Below are 25,616 nucleotides of genomic sequence, written 5' to 3'. Positions count from 1 at the left end.
AAGGATCCAAATAGTGTGCAACGCAATCAAGGAAGAACTGCAGTTTTGTACTTGCACCCATCGAGTACAAAATGAAAGATAACTCATGCCTACAATATGCCAGTGATGGCTCCTGATAAGAAATTTGGTCTTGTCGCTAACAATTAGCTACTAGAAACAAAGAAGAGCACAGGAGTGAAACAATATTTTGTTGTACAAATTACTTGTCAATAATCTCAAAAACTTTGATCAAATCTTCATCACCACGTGTATAAACAATAAAGTTCCAAATCTGGAATGTCAGCACTTCTTCACAGGGACAACTGAACTTATGTTTGTAGTAACTTACTAAAAAATCCATAACAATAAAAATGCATCTCCTCCAAAGGTGAAAACCAATTATCAAGAATTATCATCCCCTGTGAACCAGCCAAGCTTCAATCCCCACGGGAGCCACTGCTACTTGCAGAAGCTTTCTTACCGGTGTACTTCTGTATAAGAGAGAAGAAAAAGAGTGTTATCTTTCAAGTGGACAAACATAGACTTCCCTGTTGCCACTAGTAATTAAAAGTACAAGCAAAAGACGCTGATGTAGTTGCAATTATAAGAGTAGAAATAAATTTTTTCATTTGAAGGCTGAAGTTAACCTGCTTTCCAATGTTGATTGGGATATACTTGTATTTGATCATGTGTGCAATCTGACGCCTCATTGTAAGGGCAAAAAGGACAATCCAATAACAAAGCAATATAGGCCAAAAGACAGGAACATCAAATACGGAAAAGAAAGTCATGGCAAATGCTATGCAGAAAGCCTTGGTCATGGAGTACCTGGAAAAATCATAAAACAATCCATATTTAAATACCCATTCATTAAGCACAAATTCAAACAGATCTCAAGCAAAAGGTCCAAATGGTAGAGAAATTTGTTGACTATTGTCAATCATAACATAAGTCCACTCACAACTAATATCACATTTCTATTCTATAAACAGAAACACTTTTCTAAGCCGTAATTCTTTGGAAAATAAATAAATAGATAAAGGATTTTACATTCCGAAGAGACAGTGAAATGCATAAGATTGAGTGATTGACAATGACAATGTAATGGCTAATGAAATTGACAGATAAGAGCAAATTCTTTCGAGCATATTCTCCTAAATTTCCAGAATCAGAAACTTCAAGTAGAGCACCATTCCTGCTGGTTATCGCTTGTGCTTATAATGCAAGATTGCTACAGACAATCATGGTTGAATTGTTGTACTCTAATACAGCAAGTATGCTAAACACACTAGGTAGAATGACAAAGTCTCAATCTTAGAAATATTTTTATGTCCAAGAAATTTTTATGCTATCTTATACTGCAATTAGTTAAGACAGGAATGAAAGCTACACACCAAAGCTTTCTTTATAAATATTTTTACTCTATCAAGAGATTTAAAAAGTCAAACATCAAACAACAAAAAATTAGACCTTAATTTCAATTAAATGCAAGATACTATCATCACACCACAATAAAGTAAGCCATCTTTAAGTTAATATATCAAATCAAGCTCTGGTGTTCCCCAAGCTTCATCAATGACGAGAAGGCATCAAAGATCACACCAACACATGGGCATCTATTGATTGCAGCTATCTTTTCTTTTTTAGTAAATAATAAAGGGCAAGTTTCCATCCATCCCAAAAATCAGTGTTTTTGACTTTGAATAAATAGGTCAATAAACCTTAAGAAGATTGTTTCCCTTAATAACCAAATGACAAAAGACTTTGGCACATAACACAAAAAGGAACAAACACCAACAATAAATTGTTTTAGTAACACATAAAGTATCATTAAAGAAAAGAAGCCAAAGACAAATTTTGTATTACCAGAACTTAAATTCAGGTAGCCTACGAATAAACGGCTTGAATTCATCTGAACCTTTTGTTGGCAATAAAGGCCCATCCGAAACTTCAAGTTCAGGATCAACCAGAGGAGACAAAAATCCAATAAGCAAATTCAGCAGGTAGATCCCAAGGCCATATGAAACTATGTAAAACCCTTGAACATAATAGACACGCAAACAGTAGATAGCTGCTATAACAATGGTTCCAATCCACCTATATGCTGTATGAGGAGTAGTCTTATCCAGATAATACCGATACATCCTCCAAGCATCGTGGCCCCATTGAGGCAAAGGAGATGCAACTGATGCACCGTCCCCCCCAATTCCCTCCATTCAATATTAGCTTCAAATCCTACATTACAAAAACAGAATCCAATCAACTTAAGCACAAAGATTTATTAAGTTTTCAAAAATATTATACTTATAAGTAAATACTTATAAACTCGATACTTAATTAAAAACTCCATCGATTTACTACTAGCAGTAAATCATCAGATATCACCGTGTATGGCCATGTGCAACAAAATACAAAGCAAAATTGCAAGTCATTATCCAATGCAGAGAAAACCCTAATGAACTGTTTGTTTACCAAGAAAATGCACAAAAAATATCATTTCCAGAATATTGGAACAAGATAAAAACAAAACCCACCAACTAAACGCAACAAATAATCAACCATCACAAAAAACCAAAAGATACCCAAAGAACATGAGATCCCAAAACTTTCTCTCATCTATCTCACCAACCAAACAATAACCTAGAGTTCGTAAAAAGAACTAAGCTTTGAAAAACCCAAATCCCGAACAACCAAAACCCTAGATTTACATAGCATAAAATCGATGAAAAAATAAAGAATCTAACATTAACATGAAAAAGTTAATTTAAATCCTTAAAAATAACAACCAACACAAAACTTAAAAAAAAAAAATGCTTTAAAAGACAGATAAAAAAGTTGAAAAAGAGGCTGACCTCAAAGGACTCTCCGTTGTTAAGCTTTGGACTCTAAGAAATCGTTTTCCTTCCTGAGAATCCGAAGCGAAAAACGGGCAGATCGATTGGGTGATGGCCAGATGGGTATTTTCCTTTTCGTCTTTATAGATATTTTCACCTTCTTATTTTTTTTCTGACCGTTGATGGGAAATTCGGGTTTCTTTTGTTTTTACCGACTGTGACGCGGCTTGAACACTAATTGACAAAACGGCGTTGTTGAAAGTTCAAATCGGAAAGAATATGCTTTTTATGAAAGTTTAGCTTTATCGATACCGCGGTCTTTGCCATGTTTTTGGTAATTTTAATAAGATTTGTTTATTTTTCTAATTCCAATAAATTTGTAAATATAATAAGTAATTAAATAAATTTGACAGCTTGCTAGAGTTTTTCGGGTTTTTTTTATACTTTTGTATTGTATTTTTTGTGTGCTGAAAAGGGGTTGACTGGACTTGGTTAATTGTCCAGATGTGATCAGACAAGTAGACTTATTCCGGGTCGATTGAATCAGATTTAAGGATGGGAATGGGTAAAGTACGAAAATGGTAGAATATTTTTTATTTTTATATTTATGTTTAATGAAATTTTTAAATTTATTTTTATTTTCATTTTTATAGATATTTAATATGTATAGGTAATCTTTGTATCTATACTTTTTTTAAAATTAAAATAAAAATTTACTTTTTTAGTTTTCTTATTTTTATTTTGTATAGTTAGATCATTTTTTATAAATATATATTAATTTTTTGATAAAAATATATTAATTTTAATTAATTTAATATAATAATTTATATTATTTAATAAAAATTTTATTTATTAAATATATATAAATATATATAAGGTATGGATACCAAACGAGTACTATATTATTGTTTATATCTTTATACTTAATGAAATTTTAAAATTATATTCATTTACATCTCTATACCTATAATGTAATATTCATTATCATTTTTATTCAAATAAAAAATTAATTTTTTTATCAAATATGTATAAAATTAACATCTCTAATCAGATTAGGTTCAATTAAGTTTTGAAATTTTTTGTTTAAGGTTCCTCACTCGTAAGTCTCGAAAAAACTAATTATTATTTAAAATTTTATTTTTATATTAATATTTTATATAGTTTATAATTAAATTTAAATAAAAATATTTTTATTTTCAAGTCAACTCATATTCAAACTCCCAAACTTTTGTTTAGAAATGGATCAGCAATTCAAGCCAATATTTAGAACCATAAAACATATTCTAGACAAGTAATTGAATTGATTTACAACCAAATAAAATTGGAGGAAAAGAGATACTCAATATAGTAAAAACCAAATTGCAAGTCTTTTGATAGTTGATAAAATACTCATAAAATTAAATATGAATAATATATATATATGTATTTCAACTCCAAATTACTGCATATTAATTCATAAAACAGGAAAATAATATTGAGGTGTGGTATATTCCTAGCAATGATTATTCTATTGCAGCGATTTAAAATGAGATAAGATCTAAGCAAAAGAATGTTAAGTAGCATGGATTAATCTAATTTCAATTTTATATCCCGAAACACTCAATGATTGCATAGATGATTATATTAAATAAGCTTTCAACACAGGATAAATTAAGGAATTGAAAAGTGGAGGTGAATGAAAAGTGTTGCCTATCTCAACATGAGAAGGAATTGAAGGACCACCTATTTTTTGGTTGTGAATATGCAAAAATGGTGTGAAAAAAGGGTATCACAATTATGCAAGATTGATAGAGTAGTTGAGAAGTGGATTGAAGAATTGAAACAGCAGTGACAAAGATAAAAGACAATGCACTAATATTAATAGTATTGCGAATTGTTTGGAATATTCATATATACTATATATATAAAGAAATGAATCATAGATTATTCAATAACAAAGAAAAAATAAAAAAAAACAAGTGTATGAACTGATTAAAGAAGTTGTTATGATTCGATTATATAAATTACATTCGATTATTGCTGACTTAGTCAACAAATTTTTGTGTGATGCTTATAATATAAATAAAATTATATTACATAATAATTAGAATATAATTTGATTGTATATATGAAATGTTTGTACTGTAATAATTTTATTGATTCTTTTGAATAAATAAAATATAATTTATTCAATATATATATATATATATTGGCCTATTATAATATCGTTACAAGATTAAACATTTTACTAATTTGGTGAAGATCTAAATTCAAGTTAAAAAAATTATAAACTGTTTCCTTTTCGATATTTATGGAAAAAAAAATCTAAATGGATAGGGAATTTAAACATTAATTCTTATCATTTAAAGAATAAATTACTTGTTAGGTTAAAATTCTAGGGGGTTGGATATTTGTATTTGACAATTAAAAGTCTCCAGCATTGTCAGAATCATCTCGAGTCGAGGCCGACCAGTTTGTGATGGGCTGGTTCACCCAGTTCTGCTACTAAATGACATAACGTCGTTGGAGTCGTCTGGCTTGGCACGAATTAGTAATCTTGAGTAGCCTTTTCAAAAGCAATCCAAATTTGACTCGGTAATATGACCAATGGGGCGGACCCCTCTGACCCAAATGGATTCATAGATTTTAATGGGCCTCCTGGTCACTACAAGCTTAGATATGGAAGCTATTTTTATCCGTTATGCACTTTGCAGCCTAACAATGATTGGACCAAAAGTGGAATAAAGTATTTGTATTTTCTTTTTTTTTTTTTTTCAATTTTAGAGATAGAAGATTCGAATTTAACACTTTTTGTGTGTGAAAAATACGGGAAGGAGAGTTGTTCCATCTGCCAGATAATGACAAGATGTGCACCTGGAAAACATTTTTGTCCATGTTCAAGATTAGCACCAACGAGAGGCACTAACAAGATTCTAACCCAAACATTTTATAGCGAGAGAGCTAGCTCGGCCAATTGAACCAACTCCTCACCAACGAAGGTAACTTACTTGAATAAAACAACATAGCTATTATTAACTTGTTATCATTTTTACCGTATGTATACAAAGGAATATGTTTACTCTTGTTTTGGTCTATAAATTTCAAAAAAAAAAAAAAAAAGAATTTATGGACCGGTCTGAATCTAAATACGATATCAACACTATGCATGTTATAATTCTTCAATTTTGGGTCAGCCCGACAATTCGAACCTCAAAGGACTCTTTGTTGTTAAGCTTTGGACTCTGGAAATTGTTCTTCTTGTTTGAGAATAAAAAGCGAAAAAACAAGCGTATCTATTTGGAGAAAGCCAGATGGTTTTTCTTTTAATTTTTATAGATATTGTCACTTTTTTTTTTTTTACTTTTATTGTTCTTAATTTTTTGTTTTACCGACGGTGACGCCGCTTGAACAGTAACGATGCTGGTGAAATTGGAAAGAATATGCCGCGGTGTCTCTCATTTAGGATTAACATCGGGTCGAGTTCGGGATAGATTTTGCTCGTCTCGACTTGATTTTTATGCTTTATTAAATTCGAATCCAATCTTATTTGAAATTTTTTTTTTTTTCATACTTAAATCCGACCCGATCTCGATATTATGTAAATCATATTCGATCCAACCTGACTCGAAATTAATAAATTATTATTTTTTTAATTTAAAATATTATTTTTTAAATATAAATATTTAAAAATATTATTATATAAATATATAATTAAATAATTAATTAAAAAATTTTTTTATATATAATATCAGGTTGAATTTTAGGTAAATTCGAATTCAACCTGATTGTTTTTCAACTTTATTTAATCCAACACGAAACTTAAATTAAAAAAAAAAATTAACTTTATAGGATCGGATATAAGCGAAACCCATTCGCCCTCCCTACTCCCATGTTTTTGTTTTTGGTAATTTTGATAAGATTTTTTTTATTTTTATAATTCCAAATAAATTTGTAGATATAATGTAACAATGAAACAAAATTTTGACTTTTTGCGGGCTTGTTTTGTGCTGTATTCTTTACGTACCGAACGCGGTAGGTGGGATTTGGTTAATTGTCAAGGTGTGATTAGTCAGGTAATTCCTGATTTACAATCAAATAAAAATTTTGGAACAGAGATGCTCTAAACAGGATGCGATGAATCCAAGTCTTTCTTTTTTTTTCTCAATTGTATCAACATAGTTGCGGAATTTTAATCTAATTGTTCTTTCAGTCTCTAATTATAGGAAAAAAGTACAATTATTCACTAGAACTTGGAATAATTGATTTCTTTATCTAAGGTATTGGATTATTATTGTAAAATTAAAATAAAATATATTTTTTAATTATGCTAATTGATTGTTTTTATCAAGCACTCGACTGTTTTATTTTTAAAAATGATAATTAATTATCATTAATTTAATAATAATCATCATATCTAATTTCATTATTATTGTTGAATTTGTGTTCAAATATATATTGCATCATTTATTTTTATTTTATTATTCTAATACATAATTTTGTTAACATCATTAGTATCATTCTAATCAAAATTAATTTCATCATTCATTTAAATAAATCATACTATAAAAAAATTTTGAGGATAACCAAATTATCAAGTCTTTTATATTAGATAAGATTTCATAGAATTAAAAATACGAGAGCCTTTTTCCCTTTTTTTGCTTATTTTAAAATAATGCTATTAGGTTATATATCTCACCAATTTGGTGAAGGTCTAAATTTTTATGTGAGTTTTATTTACTTAAATTCGAGTTTTAAAAAATAATCTATATTTACCTAAAATCCATCTTTTTTTTTTCTCTTCCATACATATGAAAAAAATCTAAATGATTAAAGAATTTAAACATTAAATCTTATCATTTAAATAACATATAATAATTGTTAAAATAAAATTATACGGATGTGATATTTGAGTTCAACAATTAAACTATCAAATATTAACATAACCATATCAAATTGATATCGATAAAATTGTGAAATTGAAAAAGGGGATTTAATTTATTGAGGGAATGTCATTTACTCTCTCAATACGAATAATAAATTTAAATTTAAATATATTATAATAAAAAAAGTTAAGAGAATTGAGTTAATCTCTTGTTAATAAATTTAATTTATTTAAATAAAAAGATACATATAACTATTATTAAATGAATTTAAAAATTACTTTAATTAATTTATATAATTATTTTTAAAAAATATTATTTAATATATATAATTTAAATCTTAATTCAAATAATTTATTTTTCTGTTTACAGAATAAAAGTATCATTACGGATCGAATTTGGTCATGACATAAACATTATTAATGTTTGGCTAGCCTAAACTTTAATGGATAGGTGGAAGAAGATAATGGTCTTACTTTAATTGATTGATTGAGGGTGACTGATTTTGTGGAAAAGGAGATGAATCTAATTTTATTTACGATTTACTCACACTGTGATTAAGCACTTAGCATTTTTTAAGAAACAGAGATTGGGATGAGTGGAGTTGTCATATGATGACGTGGACGAAGGATAGCCAAATCTTCATTTGCTTGGTCTTGGGATAGGTTGCGTTACAGTTCAGCCGTCCACCATGTGCTGATCATTTGAAATGAAAGGCTCGGCTCAACTCTTCATCCATCCAGCCGAGCTCAACCACAGTCGCCTGCCTGCCTTGCCCGGTTGCACCATGCTCTTTCCGTTTCCGTTCAACCTTGCCAGCTTAGGTGCACCTTGACTCACGAGTCATGACCAGCGGTTTTTTTTTTTTTTTTTTTTCATTTCATTTCTTTTATTGTTAGGGAAAGGGCAAGAGAACAAAAATTTAAATGGATTTGGATTATGGAGAGCCCGATCCAAAGATTATTTTGGTTGGATAGATATAAGAAAAAAAATTTGGAGGAAAATTTTTTAAGTAAAGTTAGTAAAATTTTATATTAAAAATAATTAAATTAAAATTAAAATTAAAATTAAAATAAATAAATTAGAATTTTTATTATATATATTAAATATATAAAATTTAAAAATTTTAAAAAAATTTATATATTTTTAGATAAATATTTTTAATAAAAATGTTAACAAAATTTTAAACTATAAATAATATATTTTTTTAATTTTTTTACATATTATTAATCTTCATATAAAATTATAATAATTTATTGATTTAAATTTTTTATTAAATTATTTTTATAAAAAATTTACAAATTTCACTTAAATAACTTGGTATCTTCATTTAAGCTTTGTCAATATACTAATGGAATGGTTTTCCTCTTTCTTTAATAGAAAACCCACATTATAAAAAACTATAATCAAAGTAACATTTGTATATGAAAAGTTTAAGTATTATTGAACTCTTTTTTTTTTTTTTTTTGTAATATACAGTTGGAGGTGTCTTTAGGTTTTTTGTAGAATTTTTTTTCCTGGTTAGGTAAATTTAAGATTTTATAACATGTGTATTATTATTATAACGATCAAACTATGATTGCCAAGAAAAAAGAACTCTTCTTTTTTATCAATTGGATATTAAACTTGTAATTTATTTTCCTGCTTTATTAACCTTTTAAAAAGTAATATTAATAATATTTTGGAATTTTAAAATTACAAGTTCAATAATAAAATCGTTAATAAGAGAAAGATAGATATAATTTCAATATTTAGACCCGTGTATATTTTTAAATAGTTTTTAATGTATAATTTAAATTAATTTACAAAAAAATCTAATCTTTCATAGTATATTGAATGTAATAATTATTATATAATTTTAGGCATTCTTTATATAAATTTTTTTTATCATTTATATGAATTTGATAAAATGCAAAATTTTAACCTTTTTCCTACTTATTAGATAGAAAAACGATTCACATAAATATATAAAAAATAAATAAAATTACTCCAATACAAATACCTATAATGTCATCCATCCAAAATTCGTAAGAGCCAAGAAAGTTTTTACTCGTAAAAAAAAAATAAAAGTATAAATTTCAATAAAAAGTTTCATTCATTTGTTAAATGTCATTAAATTTTAAAAAATAACAAAAAAAATGAATTAACATCAATATATATATTTGGTACTAAAAAATCTAAAATGAAATTAAATCCTTAAAACATTTCATCTCATAAAAAAAAAAAAAAAACTAAAGATACAAATTAGAGATTTTAGTATAGAAGGCAAAAAAATCCAAAATTGATGGGTTTCGATCCGACCCGATCTCTTAGGTTTTTTTTTTTTGAAAATTAGATATCAGGTCGGATCAGATAGGGTGGAAAAAAAAAATCAAGATCGGATCGGGGTCGAGTTTTAGACAAATCTAATCTTACCCGACCCAATATATATATATATATTTTATTTTTTTAATTATTTTATTTTAATTGTATATTTATATTAAAAATAAATATTTTATATTTTAAAAAATAATATTTTATTAATTTTGAGTTAAATCGAATCGAATTCAAATATAAAAATAATAAAAAATTTATCAAGTTAGATCGAGTTAAATTTATCAAGTTAGATCGAGTTTGAAGAGAACAAAAATTCATTCCCACCCGACCCGTTACCATCATTAGATTTTAGCAGTGTAATAACTCTTAAATTTGTACCATACACTAGTTTTATAGGCAAATCAACAATTCTAACACACCGATTTTTTCTCGCAATCTATAATGAATTTGTAGTACCATCCATCATTCTTCTTTATATTAACAACAATCCTCGACTAAAATGTGAAAACGATGTGAATCCAATTGAATGACAAGAGTTGCATCCGTCCATCCATCATTTATCATTCTAGCACTCTAAAGTTTCACTTGCAAAAACTATTGATAACACTAATATTCACTTATAATGCTATAATCGAGTACAAGTTTTAATGTATTTACGATAAATCACAACATCATATATTTGCTAGATTGAAAAACTTACCTATCAAGATGAAAAATAATTAAAGAGACAATCTAACAGTAATTACGAGTTAATTTAAATTAATTTTTTTATTTATCTAAAAACAGGGTTATTTAAGTAACTAAACTTTTTCCAAAATAAAAATAATTTTGATAATTGATTAATCGTATTTAATTACTGTCATTTTGTTACCATTTTTGTTTATCAGATTTGTGAAATCTCACTAAAAAATATTTTTTTTGGTAAGAAATTTTTGAAAGTAGATAAATTATTTAGTCTCTTAAGTCAAAGTAAGATATGTCGTATCTAACAATCTAAGATAAGTAGCTGAAGATCATGCATTTGAGATGACCTTAATCAGTGGCCACGGATAGTACTCGAATCAAAGACCTTTTCATTGAAAAAATGAATTTAATCGATTGAACCAACTACTTGTTAATCTCACTAAAAAAAATATGTGAATAAAATAAGCTTTTCTTAAAATTTATACTACATTTTTTAATAAATATAAATTTTAATAGTATTGTAAGTTTTTTTAGTGAAAAGAGAGAAAAAAAAATTATCCATAACTTGTTTGCATTGTTTAATAAATTTTGGAATGATGAAAATAAAATTTATATTTGAATATTTTTTTGAGAAATATCTTTTTACTATTTAAAAAAGTAAAAGTTTTTACTATTTTATTTAAGAACGAATAATTTATTTTTAATTAAAATTTTATATGAAATATTAATGATTTTAAATCAAATAAAAAATCAAAATTAATTAAAAAATAAATTAAATAAATTAAATAAATAATAAATTTAATGAAAAATACATTATTCATTTTTAAATAAAATAATAAAAATTTTCACTTTTTAAAATTAAAATTTATTAGTTAATAAGGAAGAAAAGAAATTCAATCTATTTTTTTGGTAGTAAAAAATTTGGAGTAGATAAATTATTTAAATTTTTAAGTCAGAATAAGATATGTTATATATGATAATTTAAGACATGCGATTATAAATCGTACATTCGAAATGATCATAATAAATGATTATTGATAAAATTTAAATCTAATTTTTTTATTAAAAAAAATAAATCTTAACTAATTTAATCAATCACATGAAATTCAATTTATTTTAAAAATTGCTCATGTTATTATTTTTCATTAAATTAAAAAAAAATCAATTAGAAGATAATTTTGCGACTCCTGAACAGGAATACAATAATCTTACAAATAATAAAAAAAAAAAAGTCCAACAAAGTCAAAGAAAAAAATAAAAAAAAAGGGAAGGACCAATTGGAAAAGTGCAAGTAAGTGGGACCCGTGTTAATTTCAGCTCCCAAATTTCGTCGGCTCGACTCTGAAGAGATATAAATGTGGCTCGTCGACTTTTGAAGATTCTTTCTTTTTCCTTCTTCACTTTCTCTCTGTTTCTTCCTGTATCTCTCTTTCCCTGTCCACAAATTCGTATTTTATTTCCCCTATTTAACCAAACAATTAAGTTTTCATTTTATTTTATATCTTGATTTGTGATCTCATCTTCTTCCTGGAGCTGTGTTTCACTGTTGCTCTTTTGCTTGGTCTTCTTTCTTTTTCACTATCTCTGATTCTTCTTTCTCTTTTACTTTCAGTATTGAGGTGAGTCTTTACAAGGTTGAAGTTAATTTTGATTGTGTTTTTAACAATTACCCATTTCTTACTTTCTTTAAAACTGCTTATTTTTAGTATGCTTGTATGTGTATGAATTTTCAGCTCGTTCTATTGTTGTTTGATCTAAGCTTGGAGCTTGGTTACTTGATTTAGTTCTTTTGTTTCAAGTTTTTCTCCTTCTCTGTTTGAAAAGTTTATGAATTATGATTCTAATGTTGCTGACTGAACAATAGAGTTCGTTTTATTGGTAGTGGTAAAAGGAGAATTAAAGGGTTGGTAAGTGGTCTTTTTTGTTCTATTTTCTTGTTCTTTATGTTGAAGTGTTGTCCTCATGTAACCAAAATTAAAGAAAAAATTTGGCTGCTTCAACCTTAAGGTTTCTAATTCATGCTTCTGAGGATCTCAGCTTGATGGGATGAACTGAGTAATCAGACACATACCTGAGGATCCCATTTTGTTTTTCATTACTGGCTTACTGAGAATATCTATCAAGAACAGGAGCAATGCTATTGCTAATGTTAAACCATCAGAAATCAAATCATCTTGAGCTACTCTTTCAAGTTAGTCCATGGAGAAAGGACTGTAGGATGTGTGCAAATAATTGGTTATGCATATGTTGTATGACCCTTAATTTCCCATAGACTATATATACTGGCCTTATGAGCACTAGATTTTGATTGTTTTTATTTCAATCTTTTTTGTAATTTTGTTTTGAAACCTCATAGATGTTATGTCTGATAGTGTTAGCTGAATTGCATTTTCAGGTAAGGTACAATGAGCCTTTAAGACGGATTCATCTCAAATTAAAATAGAATTGGATCATCTGATGTCTGATCGTGTTGCAAAATCAGAACCTGATAGTGATGGAACAACTAGGCAATCTATAAATCATTACCAAGCCGCTTGGATGGATCATTGGAAGCATAAAAGGCATAAACCATCCACTGAGGTTCACAATCATTCACAGCACTGTCTTGGACAAAAAAAAGATGATCATGACGATTCTAAGAAGCATCCTTTGCTTTCTGAGCCTGAAATGGCAACCACTATTTCGAGATATTCTCAAGGATTTAGAGAAGTTTCCGAAGCCAGAACAATTGACACCATGAAGAAGAGTCTGAAAACGGGTTCAATGATGTTGGAGAAAGAAATTTTAGATGGACAGCCCCTTCCAATGTTCACCAATTCAGGGAATACGGAGAGTGCTACGTTTTCACAGAATAACGCAGGTACGTGGTCCAATGGTGAGGCAGTAAAGTATCAAATCGATCTCAATGAAGGCCATAACTCTATTACTATGGGTACAAGTGAGTGGGCTTATCCTGAAATGGAATGTCCTTCTAGAGAATGTAAATTTCCTGAAGGCATTTCACGTGTTCCTGAGCAGCTGGTGAAATCTCATAAATTTCTTGAAGAAAACAGCTTAGCTGTTTCAGCATCTTTTCAGGATGATGTCGGGTCACGTTCTAAAATTGTACCATATGTAGTGAATAGTGGAGTGGCTCCAACGCAATCCTTCACGTGTCAACGTGAAAACATTGATCAATCAAGCCCTGTTGTAGCATCCAAAGAACACTTCACGGATGATAAATTTTGCAGCTATTCTACCTTTTGGGTCCATGAGAAGAAAGCAGATGCCATTTCCAAGCCCAGAAAACTGGGGAGTTCATTCTCTACGGAGAATGATGCACCTCTATTACTTCATGATCAGTCAAGAAATAATAGTCAGAATAAACAGAGTCAGAAGGTGGAAAATAATTATAGTATTGGATTGCTTCCAAGCTTGGGCTGTCCTGAGGCGATAAAATCAGGAAAAGCATACGATGAACATTTCTTGGTGCCAAGAATACCTCGTTCTTTTCATGATGTCAAGACTATGAGAATATGTACTACTATAGGTTCTGTGGAAGAATTACCCCGAGGTCCTTCCAAGTTTTCTCAGACAACTCACCAATTTTTTATTGCAAAGAAGACTGGTGTTAACTTAACTGAAGGAGGACAAGCGTTCAGAGATGCCATAGTCTCCCCCAAATTGAAGGGAAATATGTTCAATGAGTTCCTGAGCTTAGCTCCCAGTTTCAGTTTCCGTGGTCAGCAAGGAGTGAAACTGCAGCCTCTGGAGAGCTCCACAGATACTGAAGGAAAAGAAAATGTGGGAGACATCAGAACTTCTATTGTTTGTTTGAAGAATGAATCATCAGTTGAAACTGATGCTATGGAATTGGATGTTTTCCAGAAGAGCCATCTTTCAAGTACGTATTCATGTTACCTCTGTAATCATGAAGTGAATGGAACTGTATATTATAAAGTCTCACATCAGACTGATTAGAAAGTTAGGCATAGAAATATCTGCTAACTCAGTTAATGTTATATTTACTTAGTCTTTCAGTATTCTATGCATATTTTAATAGGTTTACTTATGTTGCAGGTGTGGCTTTATGTCCACCAGATCAGGTAATTCTTGCCATTTTCTCTTTTACTATGTAAAACATTTAATCAGATCAGGAGTAGCTTTAAGGTAATGGTAGTTTTTCGATGATTACTTGTTTGGTTAGACCCAATTGTTTTTGAGCAACATGTTCTTGATATTCTATATATATATATATATATATATATATATATATATTATAGATTGTTTTCTTGAAGATTACTGTTTTAGTTTGGTCATTATCGACTGATGCAAGTGAGGCATAGGTAGGTGGAGGTTACATGTGTTCATTGGTCCTTATCAAAGTAATTTGGGCGTGTACTGTCCTGCTAGATAAATAAAAAATTACCTTAAGAACCATTTTCAATGGCAGAAAATTTGTTACATTCTAAGTTTACAGATTGCTGTATCAAGTATCATTCAGCCATTGGTTCCAAGCTTCATTGGATCCTAGGAGCATAGCATACCGAAATTATATCTCTTTCTGTACGAATAGTCTAAATCTTTCTAATTGAGCTTTTAAAATTAGACATAACTACTTGTTAAGTTTCTTGTTAATTTTGCAGAACATCAAGGGAATTCATAATTCATCATTATCTGAAACTGAGAATGCTACTGGAGAAGAAGCTGGGAACCAAATGGCCAAAACTGAATTACCTGATATGAATGAAGGGCTTCCTGCACTTCCAGCTGTGGCAAACTCGATAGATGATGAAGGGACAAGCACCTCAAGAACCCAGAGTTTAGATGCACAGCATCTCCTTTGCCATGCTGAGCAGCCTTCAAATTCCAATACCAATGCTTGTCCAGATGATCCTCTGTGGCCAGAGGCAAGCGGCAGATGGGTTAAACGTCTCAAGTTGAGCACTTCAGATCCTCTTGCTCATGGTACTAAGAGCTCTAAAATTGGAGAAGTTTCATCCCGTGTAAAGGCTAACAACAGCAGCAAAACTAGTTCAGAGCCCACATTAGTTAGAAGCCATGCGAGACCACAACTGACACTCGATCAAACTGCAGTGATATTAAAGAAAGGTGACTCCACTTCCACTGATTCAGTGAGGAAAAGTCAAGAAATATCTCTTTCACGTTCTTGGATTTACAGATGGTGTCGTCAAAGAGCTGCGTCTCCAAAGAAGAAGCCTGATGTTATGGTGCTATGTGAATCACAGAGCTCAAAGGCAACATTGGATGAACTCCAAAAGAAGCAGTTTCCGAGCATTGCAGCTATGGCTCTGGTGGGGAAGGCCATTAACAGTTTTCACCCTTGTGCGTTTAGAAGAAGGGGGTCTTTGATTTTTTGGAACGCGTGAAGGATTTTGAGGTAATTCTAGCTAAAAACTATTCATGGTGGGAAAAGCAAATTGACCTATTAGGTGATGCTAGTAGTGTTGGTGGTGTCATTTGTTGCTGAGAGGAAGAAATGCTTGCCCCATCCATATTACATATCTATAAGATCTTTGACAGGAATGTGAAGTCAGAATGCTCCCTAGTTATGTTTCCCTTCCTGCATACATTTCATGCCACCTTTACATCAAAGGGAAAAGTTTTTCTAGCTGGGTTATTTATGGAAGAATCTTACAGAGGCCTTTTGTCTTGAATTACTCAACGGCTATCATTTTATCTTGTAAGTTTGAAGAACTCTACATGATATTTCCTGTTTTGGTCCTCCAAAAATTACTTGAAGTAAAAGACCAATGGACTGAAGAAATGATAAGCAAGGAAATAAGAGACGAGGCTGTGAATCTTCATAAGTGAATGGGAGTAAATTTTGTAATAATGAATCGGGTATGTTATTATTAAGTTTGCATTTAAGTGGTTTCCGCGCTTTTGTAATTTACAGCTAGCCTTGGAACAATACGATTACTATTTTGGTAATATATCATGATGGCAACACATAACATCTGGACCTTATTTTTCTTTCACTAATTTCTTCGGCTGTAAATGGAGGTTTTGAGAGAGCTGTTGAATCATGCAACACATTGACAAGTAGGAATTGTCGAGCCATATTATAAATCCAAAGGTTAGGGCAGTTTGTTTTTCAGCTAAGAATTACTCACTGCAACCTCCACCCATGGTTTATTGCTTTCTACTTAACTCTTTCTTGATTTAAAAAAACAAAAAAGATTGGCTACCATTTGGATTCCACCGTAATTTAGGTGCAATGAGATTGAAAGCATGTGTTATCGGTTGAATTTAAATTTAAATTTTGAGATTTATTTAATATAAATTTTTTGTTAAAAAAAATTATTTTTAATCGTAATTATAATATTTTTTTAAATTATAATTACAATGATTTTTATTGTTGTAATTAATCTTATTATTCATCAAAATAAAGTTTAAGTAGCAAAAATTGTACACTTGAGTGTAGGACATGAGCTTTTTCACATTTCTTCGTAACATGACGTATTTGGAGAGAGAGAGAATGAATGACGCAAGTTAGTAATAATATAATTCAATAAAAAAAGGTAATATTTAATGTATAAAATTATAAATAAGATGGAATGATAATTATTTTATATTATATTTGATTTATATTTAAAAAAATTAATAAGATTATAAAGAAGATTATTATCATTTTGGTTTATGATGATTTAATTTTTTTAAAGTAGAGATTATTTTTAATATATGAGATTAAATTTATATATCTTATATATTTTTAAAAATTATATCAATAATTTAATTATATAAATTTAAAAAAAATAATTTTAACTAATAAATAAATTATTTAATCTTAATCTTTATAACATTATATATAAGATCATATGATATTATTTAATTTAATTTAATTTATATCTTATTTTATCATAATCTTATATATCAAATACATTAAAAAAAAAAAAAAGGGTGAAATCAGATTTCCTCCAGGGATCTGAGAACCATGGTAGCAAAATCTGTCAAACCAATGTACCGATCTGAAAACCTGCCTAATGTGGTATCCGGGGGGGGGGGGGGGGGGTGCATTCTTTGTGTTCAACAACTCTGTTGCATCCTTCACATTATTATCCTCAGTTTTCAACTCCACCACTTGCTAATACAGATGAGAAAGAATGATAAATACCATACTCACAATTGGGTATTCAAAGAAACGGAGTTGGATTCGAACCAAATTGTCAATAAATATCAACATGTGTCACAAAAATAATTACCAGGTGCGTTTTTTTATGACAGGGATTGACCTCTTAATGGGGATACGATCAAGAAAAAGTTGAAGGGCACTAACTGAATCCTTTTTCAGGTTTGTTTTCATTTAAACGTGATCAGCCGTGGCGGTCTCTTCTGTCCGCTTCATTACACCTTTCAGTCGTCGCAAATCTGCTCTTCTCGTTTCGTGCATCGTGATTGGGATTTGGGCTTACTATGTCCTTTGCACGTCCTTTATCGTTTCAGTTGTGCCCAACTCGTTCTTTTCTCCTTCTATCTTTCTCTCACTTTCATGCATTTGGACAAATATCTAAAACAGGCCACGTGCGGAGACAAAACATTAGTGTCAAAGGTGATCTACCACGTGGAGCAATCGCTTTGATTCTTGAGATTCGCTGGTAAGATTGGCAAAATAATGGCCGTTGAAAGGTGAATTGTGTCCTATTTTAATGTTCTTCCTTTGCCCCTTCTCGAGGTAGATGTTTTCAATTCACAAAAGGGCCTAAAAAGTAAAATGGCCTTGTATATAGATTAAGGACCAAAACTGAGAAACGGTGCCCTCACAGTCACAGAGTCAAGAGAATGACCTATTTATTATTGTATAATGATATTGACAAGCATCGGCCATTCAGTCTCTCAAAAGATTTTACAAAGAAAGAAACAACGGCCTACTAAGCCGTCTGATTTATTCTGGGAACTTACTTCTATGATATCTAACAGCTATTTTACATTGCAGAAAGAACTTATAATTTACATAAAAAAGTAACCGATAGAAATGCAGCTTGTTTTTCTTTCTGTGCCAAAATGCTGCAAATCCCATCTTCAGACCCTCTTCCACTAGACGTTCATGATTGCTTTCTATGGTGCACCTTCAACTACAATCTCTGAGCTATCCACGGAAGTATTTAAGATCCATTTATATAGCTGTACCATCTTCAATCGTTGCCTTCTCTAGTATGATGGTGATTCCTGACCGGATATAAAATCCTTCCTCTGGCCTAGCCGCTTCTTGAACACCCTATAAAAAGAAACAGCAGTTTGTTGATGCTTTAATAAATGCAGAAATATTTGAAGTGGAATAAAAATAAAAGGATGAGTATGGATAGTATGCTTACAGCTTTGTTCACAATGACCACATCTTTCCCTATCTTAGCATTCTTGTCGATAATGCAGCTCCTAAAAAAACAAATAACGTACATTTTCAGAAGACACGATTCTGATATTTCATTCAACTCTCTGAATTTTGTTCTCCATGTTAAATTACCTGATTTTGGTATTGCGTCCAATTCCGATCGGGACCTTACCCTCTGCAAGTAGAGATGCAATTTCAGATTCAGTTTGGTAACAGTCTGCTCCCAACATTACTGTGTCCTGTTGATATAAAGGAGTTAACAAATGTCCAGCCAACTACAAAGTTTAAAGAAACTAGTTTGCTTAAACTGGGAAACCATGGAAATTCACCTGAAGCTCAACACCATAGTCCAATCGCGAGCGTTCACCTACGACAGAGTGTTGGACACTACATTCTCGCAAGAAGCATCCATGGGAGATTAATGCATCTTTAATCTGCATAAACAGACTGAAACATGAGAAGGAAGAATTTAAGTGCCATAGTTTTAATCCAAAGTAGACAATCATACCCTGCATTTGTCAATTTTGGTTGGTGGTAAGTATCGAGGAGATGTATAGAAAGGTGTCTTTGGGTCATAAAACTCGAACTTGGGAAACTACATAGAGGAAACAAAGTAATTTAGGGGTTAAACTTATTGCAAGGATGAGCAATAAAATCATATAAAAGTTTCACAAGCAAAAAGAACATCAGAGAATAAGTTATTACAAGTTCCTTAAAGCGCAAAATACTAAGTAGTTTATTTGCATTACAATGGGCTATATAAACATCGCCACAAGAAGCTGTGCATAGGCATGCCATTCTCAGTAAACAAAGTAGCATGAACCCACTGTTTGTCTATCTCCTTTTGTGGAGAATGGTGTGCAAATAATGCACATATTTTTTAATTAAAAACTGGACATATTTTAACAAACTCATGATTTAGAGACCAATGGATAGGAATTCAAAACACGACATTCTATAACATTAAAACCAACCTCTTCAGTGAGTGCTAAATTGGCTTCATAAAATGACTTTATTGTTCCAATATCTTCCCAGTAGTCTCTAAAAATATATGCCTGTAGATACAAGAGACAATCAGAATTTATGGCACCTTTTAATCAATAGTACATTTAGTAATCAAATGCTTTAGTCATATAGAAATTATGAAGAATATGAATGCCATGATTCTTAAATTTATGGAGATACTAAAATGCAATGTGGAAGGGCCTGCTTCTTTGCTTATAGGGGTTGGTGCGGGGTTTGAAGCCTCATGATAAATAACCTCACCCGTTTTCTTAGAAAAGATGGAGAAACATCTTCCAGCAATGAAAGTTCCATTTTATAGCTCTTACCAGGACATTATGCTCCATCACTGCAGCAGGAATGATTTCAGAGCCAAAGTCATTGGAAGTAGGAAATCTCCATCTCAGAAGCTTTAACAAAACGTCTGTCTTAAATACATATACTCCCATTGACGCAATGTAAGGGGATCTCATGGCTTCTTGGGGAGACAACCCTAGTAGAGTTGTATCAGTTTGCTGCAGAGAACCATATAAATAAAAAGAGGTATTATTTGAGATAATGTTAATTAGTTATAGATGTAGAAAGCAAGTAAACAGAAACAGTGTCTTGCTGTAATAACTTGTTTTAACAAAACTTAAAAGTTAAGTAGCTGAGAGTTGAAATAAACTCTTGGATGCAGTTTAGGTAATCAGCAGAAAGTAGATGTCACTACTTTCTTTCCTTATGAGATATCAAATAGCCTTACAGTAAAGGTACACAAAGTGATCCTGTGAGAGTCAAATATTTAGTAATATATATGCAACTACCAAAACTTTCCTTCAAAGTCGCAACATATGATATATTTTACATAGGACTCTGTTAAATATTTTTGATCCCTTAAAATGCTGAATTTCAGAAATACATAGGAAAACAGGAAAACAGGACTAAGCACATCTTCTTATTGCTTACCATTGCTCTCAAATCAGCACCCTTTGGTTTTTCAGCAAACTGGACAATACGGCCCCTCCCATCTATCTTCACCAGTCCATAATCAGATGCACGGCTGGAAAGTAGTTCGATGGTCAGCTTTTTAAATTAATTTTAGGATTTGTCAATACAAAGTTATGATAGAGGAAGGTAGACCCAAAAATAAATCATTGTTTCTGCTCTTTTTTTAATTCATCACTCTTCCCAAAAGAAAATTTCTGCAAAAGTATACCCAAGAGATAGTTTCGTCCAATGACTGTAAACCATGGAAGTTGTACTAACGGGGAAAAATTAGAGAGTATATATACAATTTAAAAACTACATTATTGAGATGAGATAAGATCAAAAGACCTGTTGTCCACCGTAACACATGAAATTGTAATATCAGCATTACTGTCAACATGACTCTGTCATGCATTGCAAATAAGTTAGTTAGGATTTTAGCAATGCCAAAAAAAAAAAAAAGAAGAGTCCAATTGAGTAAAAGTAATCAATACCTGTAGAAATTCCATATAATCCATTCGATAGAGATGATCTCCACACAAGATCACTATATTTTCAATGTTCCTATTCTTTTCATCCTACAAGAATAAATTTGATTTATCACATTTTATTGCTGGTTGAACAGAATGTGAAATACATGAATTCCCAGCCATTTTTATGAGTGCCTGTTTGGATGACATGAGAAAGGGAAACAAAACTTTCAATTCTCACCTCAAATACCCATATGAATTGCCTCACAGCATCTGCGGTTCCTTGGAACCACTTCTTCCCTGCCTCTCCTGATGTTTGAGTGGCTGCTAGAACCTGTTGACCAAGTGAGTTCTGTCAAGTGATCTAATGATGAACGCATCCTCAATAGAATTACCACAGATCATATATGATTGGATACCAGAATTCCTTTAAAAAGTTCAACTTTGAGGTTTGCACTAATTAAGCTGACAAAGAAGGTGAGGCTTTCTTTCTATCTTCAGGAAACAATCACAGTTAATTCTGTATTTCTAGATTGATCATCAATATTCAACAGGTAATTTAATTAGAAAATTCTTCTTCTCTTCTCTTGATACAAAATCAGCCCCTAGCCATCTTACTCTACCTTGAAATCAGTAGAAAGTTGCAAATTGATCTTTTATTAACCTTAATGATTTCATACCTCCACAAACCCATCTCCAAAATTGATACCATTGCCATAATACGTGCGTGCAAGGTGCCGATTGAGGGAAGCTGAGTTAAACTGGGTCAAAACAAAGATCTTGTTTATCCCACTGTTGATACAGTTGCTCATTGGAATGTCTATCAGCTTATAGCATCCTCCAACTGGAATCTGCACATCATATTCACATTAAATCATCCACTACACTCAAACTGGTACCAACATGGCCTAGATTCAATGTAATAACAGAATCTAATTTAAGTATCAAATTCTGCATCAAGCATATACTGTCAAATATAATTAAAATAAACAGACAATTCTGTCATGAAACTGAGCTTAGCATAAGAGAATTTATATGTCCTTACAGCAGGAATAGCCGCCCTTCTGGTAAGTGGAAAGAGATGAGTCCCTGCACCTCCTCCCAGTATGACTGAAGCCACATTTTTGGGGTCAACTAGTCGTCTCTCAACTCGAAGTGGTTGTAAGGTCTAAAACCCAAATCAAAGTAAAAAAAAAATGAGACTTTACCTAGGAAGGAACCATTGTAAAGGCTATGTTTTTAAGAGGAAATTACGAAAATGATAATGGTCATGCAAAAATAAATTGAATAATAGATGCAAAAACAAATTCATAGAGGGGCAAAAAAGAAAGGGAAAAAAAAAGATTATAGAACGGAATTAGCATACCACGGCTTCTCTGGGAGTATTTGATGTGAGAACAGCAAGAGGACCAGTTTTGATCTTCTTTTCTTTCTTATTATCTGTTCTCAAGCTGTTTGCTAGCTGATTGATCCAAACACTGTTATTAAGACTCCCTCTTATTCTCTCCCCCCAAAATGCATTATCTCCATTGCCAAATCCACCTTTTCTTGCATTCACCAAATGAGAATTGGCTTTTAAGGCCACACAAGAATCCATTGAAGTTCCTGGCTGGTAGGAATGACCCCAAACGAAACAGATGATGAATCAGATTAAAAGAGTACTGAACCCCGGGGTAATATCCTCTAATCTAAGTAACAAAGCCAAGTGTAGATCACACAAAGATACGAGAGAAATTAAAAAAAAAAAAAAAAGAAAGAGAATGACAGTTGTGTCAGATACTCAAAGGTACAGTACAGAATATAATATGCAAGCCTGAAATCAAAGGGACCCCAAAAGTAAGTTACAGAAAAGAGGCTAAATGACCGGATCAGGTCAATGTATTTAATATTACTTAAAGAACCCAGATCACAAAAATCTCAAAGAAGCAAAATTCTCAATGACCCAGAAGCCAAATAGCCATTTTTTTAACAAAAAAAATTATATATAGAAAGATCAAAGGAAAAAAAAAAAAAAAAACAGAACACCAAATGAAAGTAGCAGAATTGGATTCAGAAATACAATCAAATGAGCTTTTTAGTGGTTGAGGAGGGAAGAACAGGTCAAGATTCAGATGGAAAGTGTGATGAATGTTGAGGGTGATGGTTAGCTGGTTATAGCTTTATTGGCTTGTGAGCTTTCACGAGAAATCCTCCAACCTGGTATTTGTAGCTGCATAAAATACTACAAACAAATGTATCATAAATAAATGTAACCTTATTTCTCTTCAAATTGTCACTCAATGCCACTCAGTTCTCAATCCAAGTTTGTAGTCTCTGCTTACATAGAAGGGAAGTTTTTATCCGCCAAACACCTGTCTATTTCAACTTTCATCCCCCTAAATTTAGAATTAATAAAACAAAATTAAATAAAATAATAGATACGTCGCATTATCAAAATTTTAGATTTTTTTTTCCTTTCCCCACTCTCTAGACCCTTGCTGTTGATTTCTTCATTATTTGCTGGTCATGAAAAATGTTTTCACGGCTCAGTTTCCATCCTGAAGGCACATTTGACAGTTGACATTAACATGTTTTCCACCCACTTGGAGTTGATGCTATAATTAACTGATAATGAACCTAATAATCTTCAAAAGTGTGATTATAATCTTCCTTGATCATCGTTATACATACACAAGTTGTATACGTCTTTATGTTGGAACAAATTTGTCTGCATTTGTAATCAGATTTAATTGACGCCATGAATATGATGGCCAGTGGGTCCTCTTAACATTCACAAAGAGTACGTTTTTTTGTCTAAATTCATACGTAGAAAGTCATTCAAAAACTCTTTTATGGGTAAATTTAAAAAAAAAAAAAAGAAATTGAGATTATATTTAGAATACTTGTTAAAGCCTCTACGGAAGTTAACTACTATTATTGGCCATAGAAGAAAGATGTGAATATTTCAGGTTTTTGGCTTCAAAAAATAGTATCAATAGATATAGTAATTTACTCTTTTTACTGTCATTGTTTCTTTTGAAGGGATCAAATCATAATTGATGCAAGAATTCAATTCTGACAATTGGATGGGAGATCCTTTTAAAAACCAGGTGACATTTTATGCTAATGTGGAAGAAAAATTCAACCCACTCCTTGCTTGTTTTGCTGAAAATGCAATGCAAATTTGAGGTCCACCTTAGGGTGAATTCCCATTTTAGAATGAAGTGGTTCCCATAATTTTCAAGCTAATACAAGAGCAGATTTCAAAGAGAACAAACTATGCTCAGCCTACATGATTGCTGGTTTGAGAACCCAAGATGCTTACGTGAAACAACCATGTTAGCCACATGCTCACATCCACTCAAACTCCTTTTTCTGGTGAGACCTCCCACTCCATTATTCCACTCGAACTTCATTACCTAATGCACCAATATTACATATAGGGAGAAACATCCAACCCCAGACAGGAAAAGTTTATTTGTACATTTTTTTTTCTCGTCACAACCCCGTACCATTCCCTTTCTTTTTCAATGATAGCAATGCCATGCTTTTATCCAAAAAGACAGCCAATGCAATTTCTAGCATTACTTGTTCATATTATTGTCAGAATTCACCTTCTGCAATTCCAGGATTTTGGAGGTTTTCCATCATTGATTGCACTTTGATCAATCTGTAACGGTTATGAACATTCTTGTTAATTTCTTGCGCACCATTTTAGCTATAGTTGATTACCTAAAACCATTTTTCTTTTTTGGTTCTCAACTGATTTTGCTGCAGTCACCTTTGGAACTTGAATAGTTACGTACAGCAATTAAAACAAATATGCTTTATATACTAAACAACAATGAAAAAGCCAAATTTTAAAAAACCAACCAAGAAATAAAAAGAATTCCATTATTGCTGCAAAGAATTTATCTTCAAAGAACATATATTCGATCTGCAGTTCATTATTTATTTATTTTTTCCATACATTATATATGACCATAGGAAAACAAAACGTTGCTAAATTTGTACACACTCATAATTGTAAACAGGACAATCTTTGCACTGGCAGTTCGCACTGAAATACTGAAAATCTGGTGAGATCATGCGCATAAAATTACTAGTAATAATATTATAAAATGAAATTGTGTGGGGCCTAATAGGTCACGTCCAAACAAGTATATTTTTCAATCATGAATTCTACTACCAA

At 31.1% G+C, this 25,616-nt stretch overlaps 3 protein-coding genes across 6 annotated transcripts; 1 reads left to right on the top strand and 2 right to left on the bottom strand.

The window, feature by feature from the left end:
* Positions 1-16: 16 nt before the first annotated feature.
* On the bottom strand, positions 17-3,114 carry LOC111308854 (protein RER1A-like). The gene is made up of 4 exons (XM_022907512.2): positions 2,832-3,114; positions 1,846-2,214; positions 627-807; positions 17-470 (listed from the first exon to the last, which is right to left on the bottom strand). The coding sequence occupies exons 2-4, from the start codon at positions 2,193-2,195 to the stop codon at positions 417-419; spliced, it is 585 nt and encodes a 194-aa protein (XP_022763247.2). The 5' UTR covers positions 2,196-2,214; positions 2,832-3,114; the 3' UTR covers positions 17-416.
* A 9,056-nt stretch (positions 3,115-12,170) lies between these two features.
* LOC111308852 (uncharacterized) lies at positions 12,171-16,653 on the top strand. The gene is made up of 4 exons (XM_022907507.2): positions 12,171-12,291; positions 13,068-14,555; positions 14,732-14,757; positions 15,298-16,653. Exons 2-4 carry the CDS (start codon positions 13,130-13,132, stop codon positions 16,039-16,041), a joined length of 2,196 nt encoding a protein of 731 aa, XP_022763242.2. The 5' UTR covers positions 12,171-12,291; positions 13,068-13,129; the 3' UTR covers positions 16,042-16,653.
* Positions 16,654-18,446: 1,793 nt separating this feature from the next.
* Positions 18,447-24,117, bottom strand: LOC111308851 (glucose-1-phosphate adenylyltransferase large subunit 1-like). 4 transcript variants are annotated; one of them, XM_022907506.2, is made up of 15 exons: positions 23,699-24,117; positions 22,812-23,054; positions 22,491-22,613; positions 22,126-22,296; positions 21,687-21,779; positions 21,470-21,553; positions 21,324-21,379; positions 20,955-21,048; positions 20,336-20,521; positions 19,979-20,059; positions 19,513-19,599; positions 19,334-19,438; positions 19,137-19,243; positions 18,988-19,048; positions 18,447-18,890 (listed from the first exon to the last, which is right to left on the bottom strand). In XM_022907506.2, the coding sequence occupies exons 2-15, from the start codon at positions 23,040-23,042 to the stop codon at positions 18,789-18,791; spliced, it is 1,581 nt and encodes a 526-aa protein (XP_022763241.2). In that variant the 5' UTR covers positions 23,043-23,054; positions 23,699-24,117; the 3' UTR covers positions 18,447-18,788. The 4 variants fall into 4 exon arrangements, with proteins under 4 accessions (XP_022763241.2, XP_089602275.1, XP_022763240.2 ...); XM_089746149.1 differs by lacking the exon at positions 23,699-24,117 and adding an exon at positions 23,642-23,668; XM_022907505.2 differs by lacking the exon at positions 23,699-24,117 and adding an exon at positions 23,505-23,624.
* Between the last annotated feature and the right edge of the window lie 1,499 nt (positions 24,118-25,616).

The sequence above is a fragment of the Durio zibethinus genome, chromosome 2 (genome assembly GCF_047325235.1).
Source record: "Durio zibethinus cultivar Kanyao isolate XHJ-2024 chromosome 2, ASM4732523v1, whole genome shotgun sequence".
Taxonomy (NCBI): Eukaryota; Viridiplantae; Streptophyta; class Magnoliopsida; order Malvales; family Malvaceae; genus Durio; species Durio zibethinus.
This window is presented reverse-complemented; position numbering and strand designations above follow the sequence as displayed.

Bases quoted from the DNA above. Each gene is read 5' to 3' on its own strand.
- LOC111308854 (XM_022907512.2), bottom strand. From the start codon at position 2,195: ATGGAGGGAATTGGGGGGGACGGTGCATCAGTTGCATCTCCTTTGCCT. The intron at 808-1,845 runs GTAATACAAAAT...TGATTTTTCCAG, and splicing joins CTACCTGAATTTAAGTTCTG to GTACTCCATGACCAAGGCTT. The intron at 471-626 runs GTTAACTTCAGC...TCTCTTATACAG, and splicing joins CAATCAACATTGGAAAGCAG to AAGTACACCGGTAAGAAAGC.
- LOC111308852 (XM_022907507.2), top strand. From the start codon at position 13,130: ATGTCTGATCGTGTTGCAAAATCAGAACCTGATAGTGATGGAACAACT. The intron at 14,556-14,731 runs GTACGTATTCAT...CTTATGTTGCAG, and splicing joins CCAGAAGAGCCATCTTTCAA to GTGTGGCTTTATGTCCACCA. The intron at 14,758-15,297 runs GTAATTCTTGCC...TTAATTTTGCAG, and splicing joins CTTTATGTCCACCAGATCAG to AACATCAAGGGAATTCATAA.
- LOC111308851 (XM_022907506.2), bottom strand. From the start codon at position 23,042: ATGGATTCTTGTGTGGCCTTAAAAGCCAATTCTCATTTGGTGAATGCA. The intron at 20,060-20,335 runs GTAAGAGCTATA...TTGTATCTACAG, and splicing joins TGATGGAGCATAATGTCCTG to GCATATATTTTTAGAGACTA. The intron at 18,891-18,987 runs GTAAGCATACTA...TTCTTTTTATAG, and splicing joins TGGTCATTGTGAACAAAGCT to GGTGTTCAAGAAGCGGCTAG.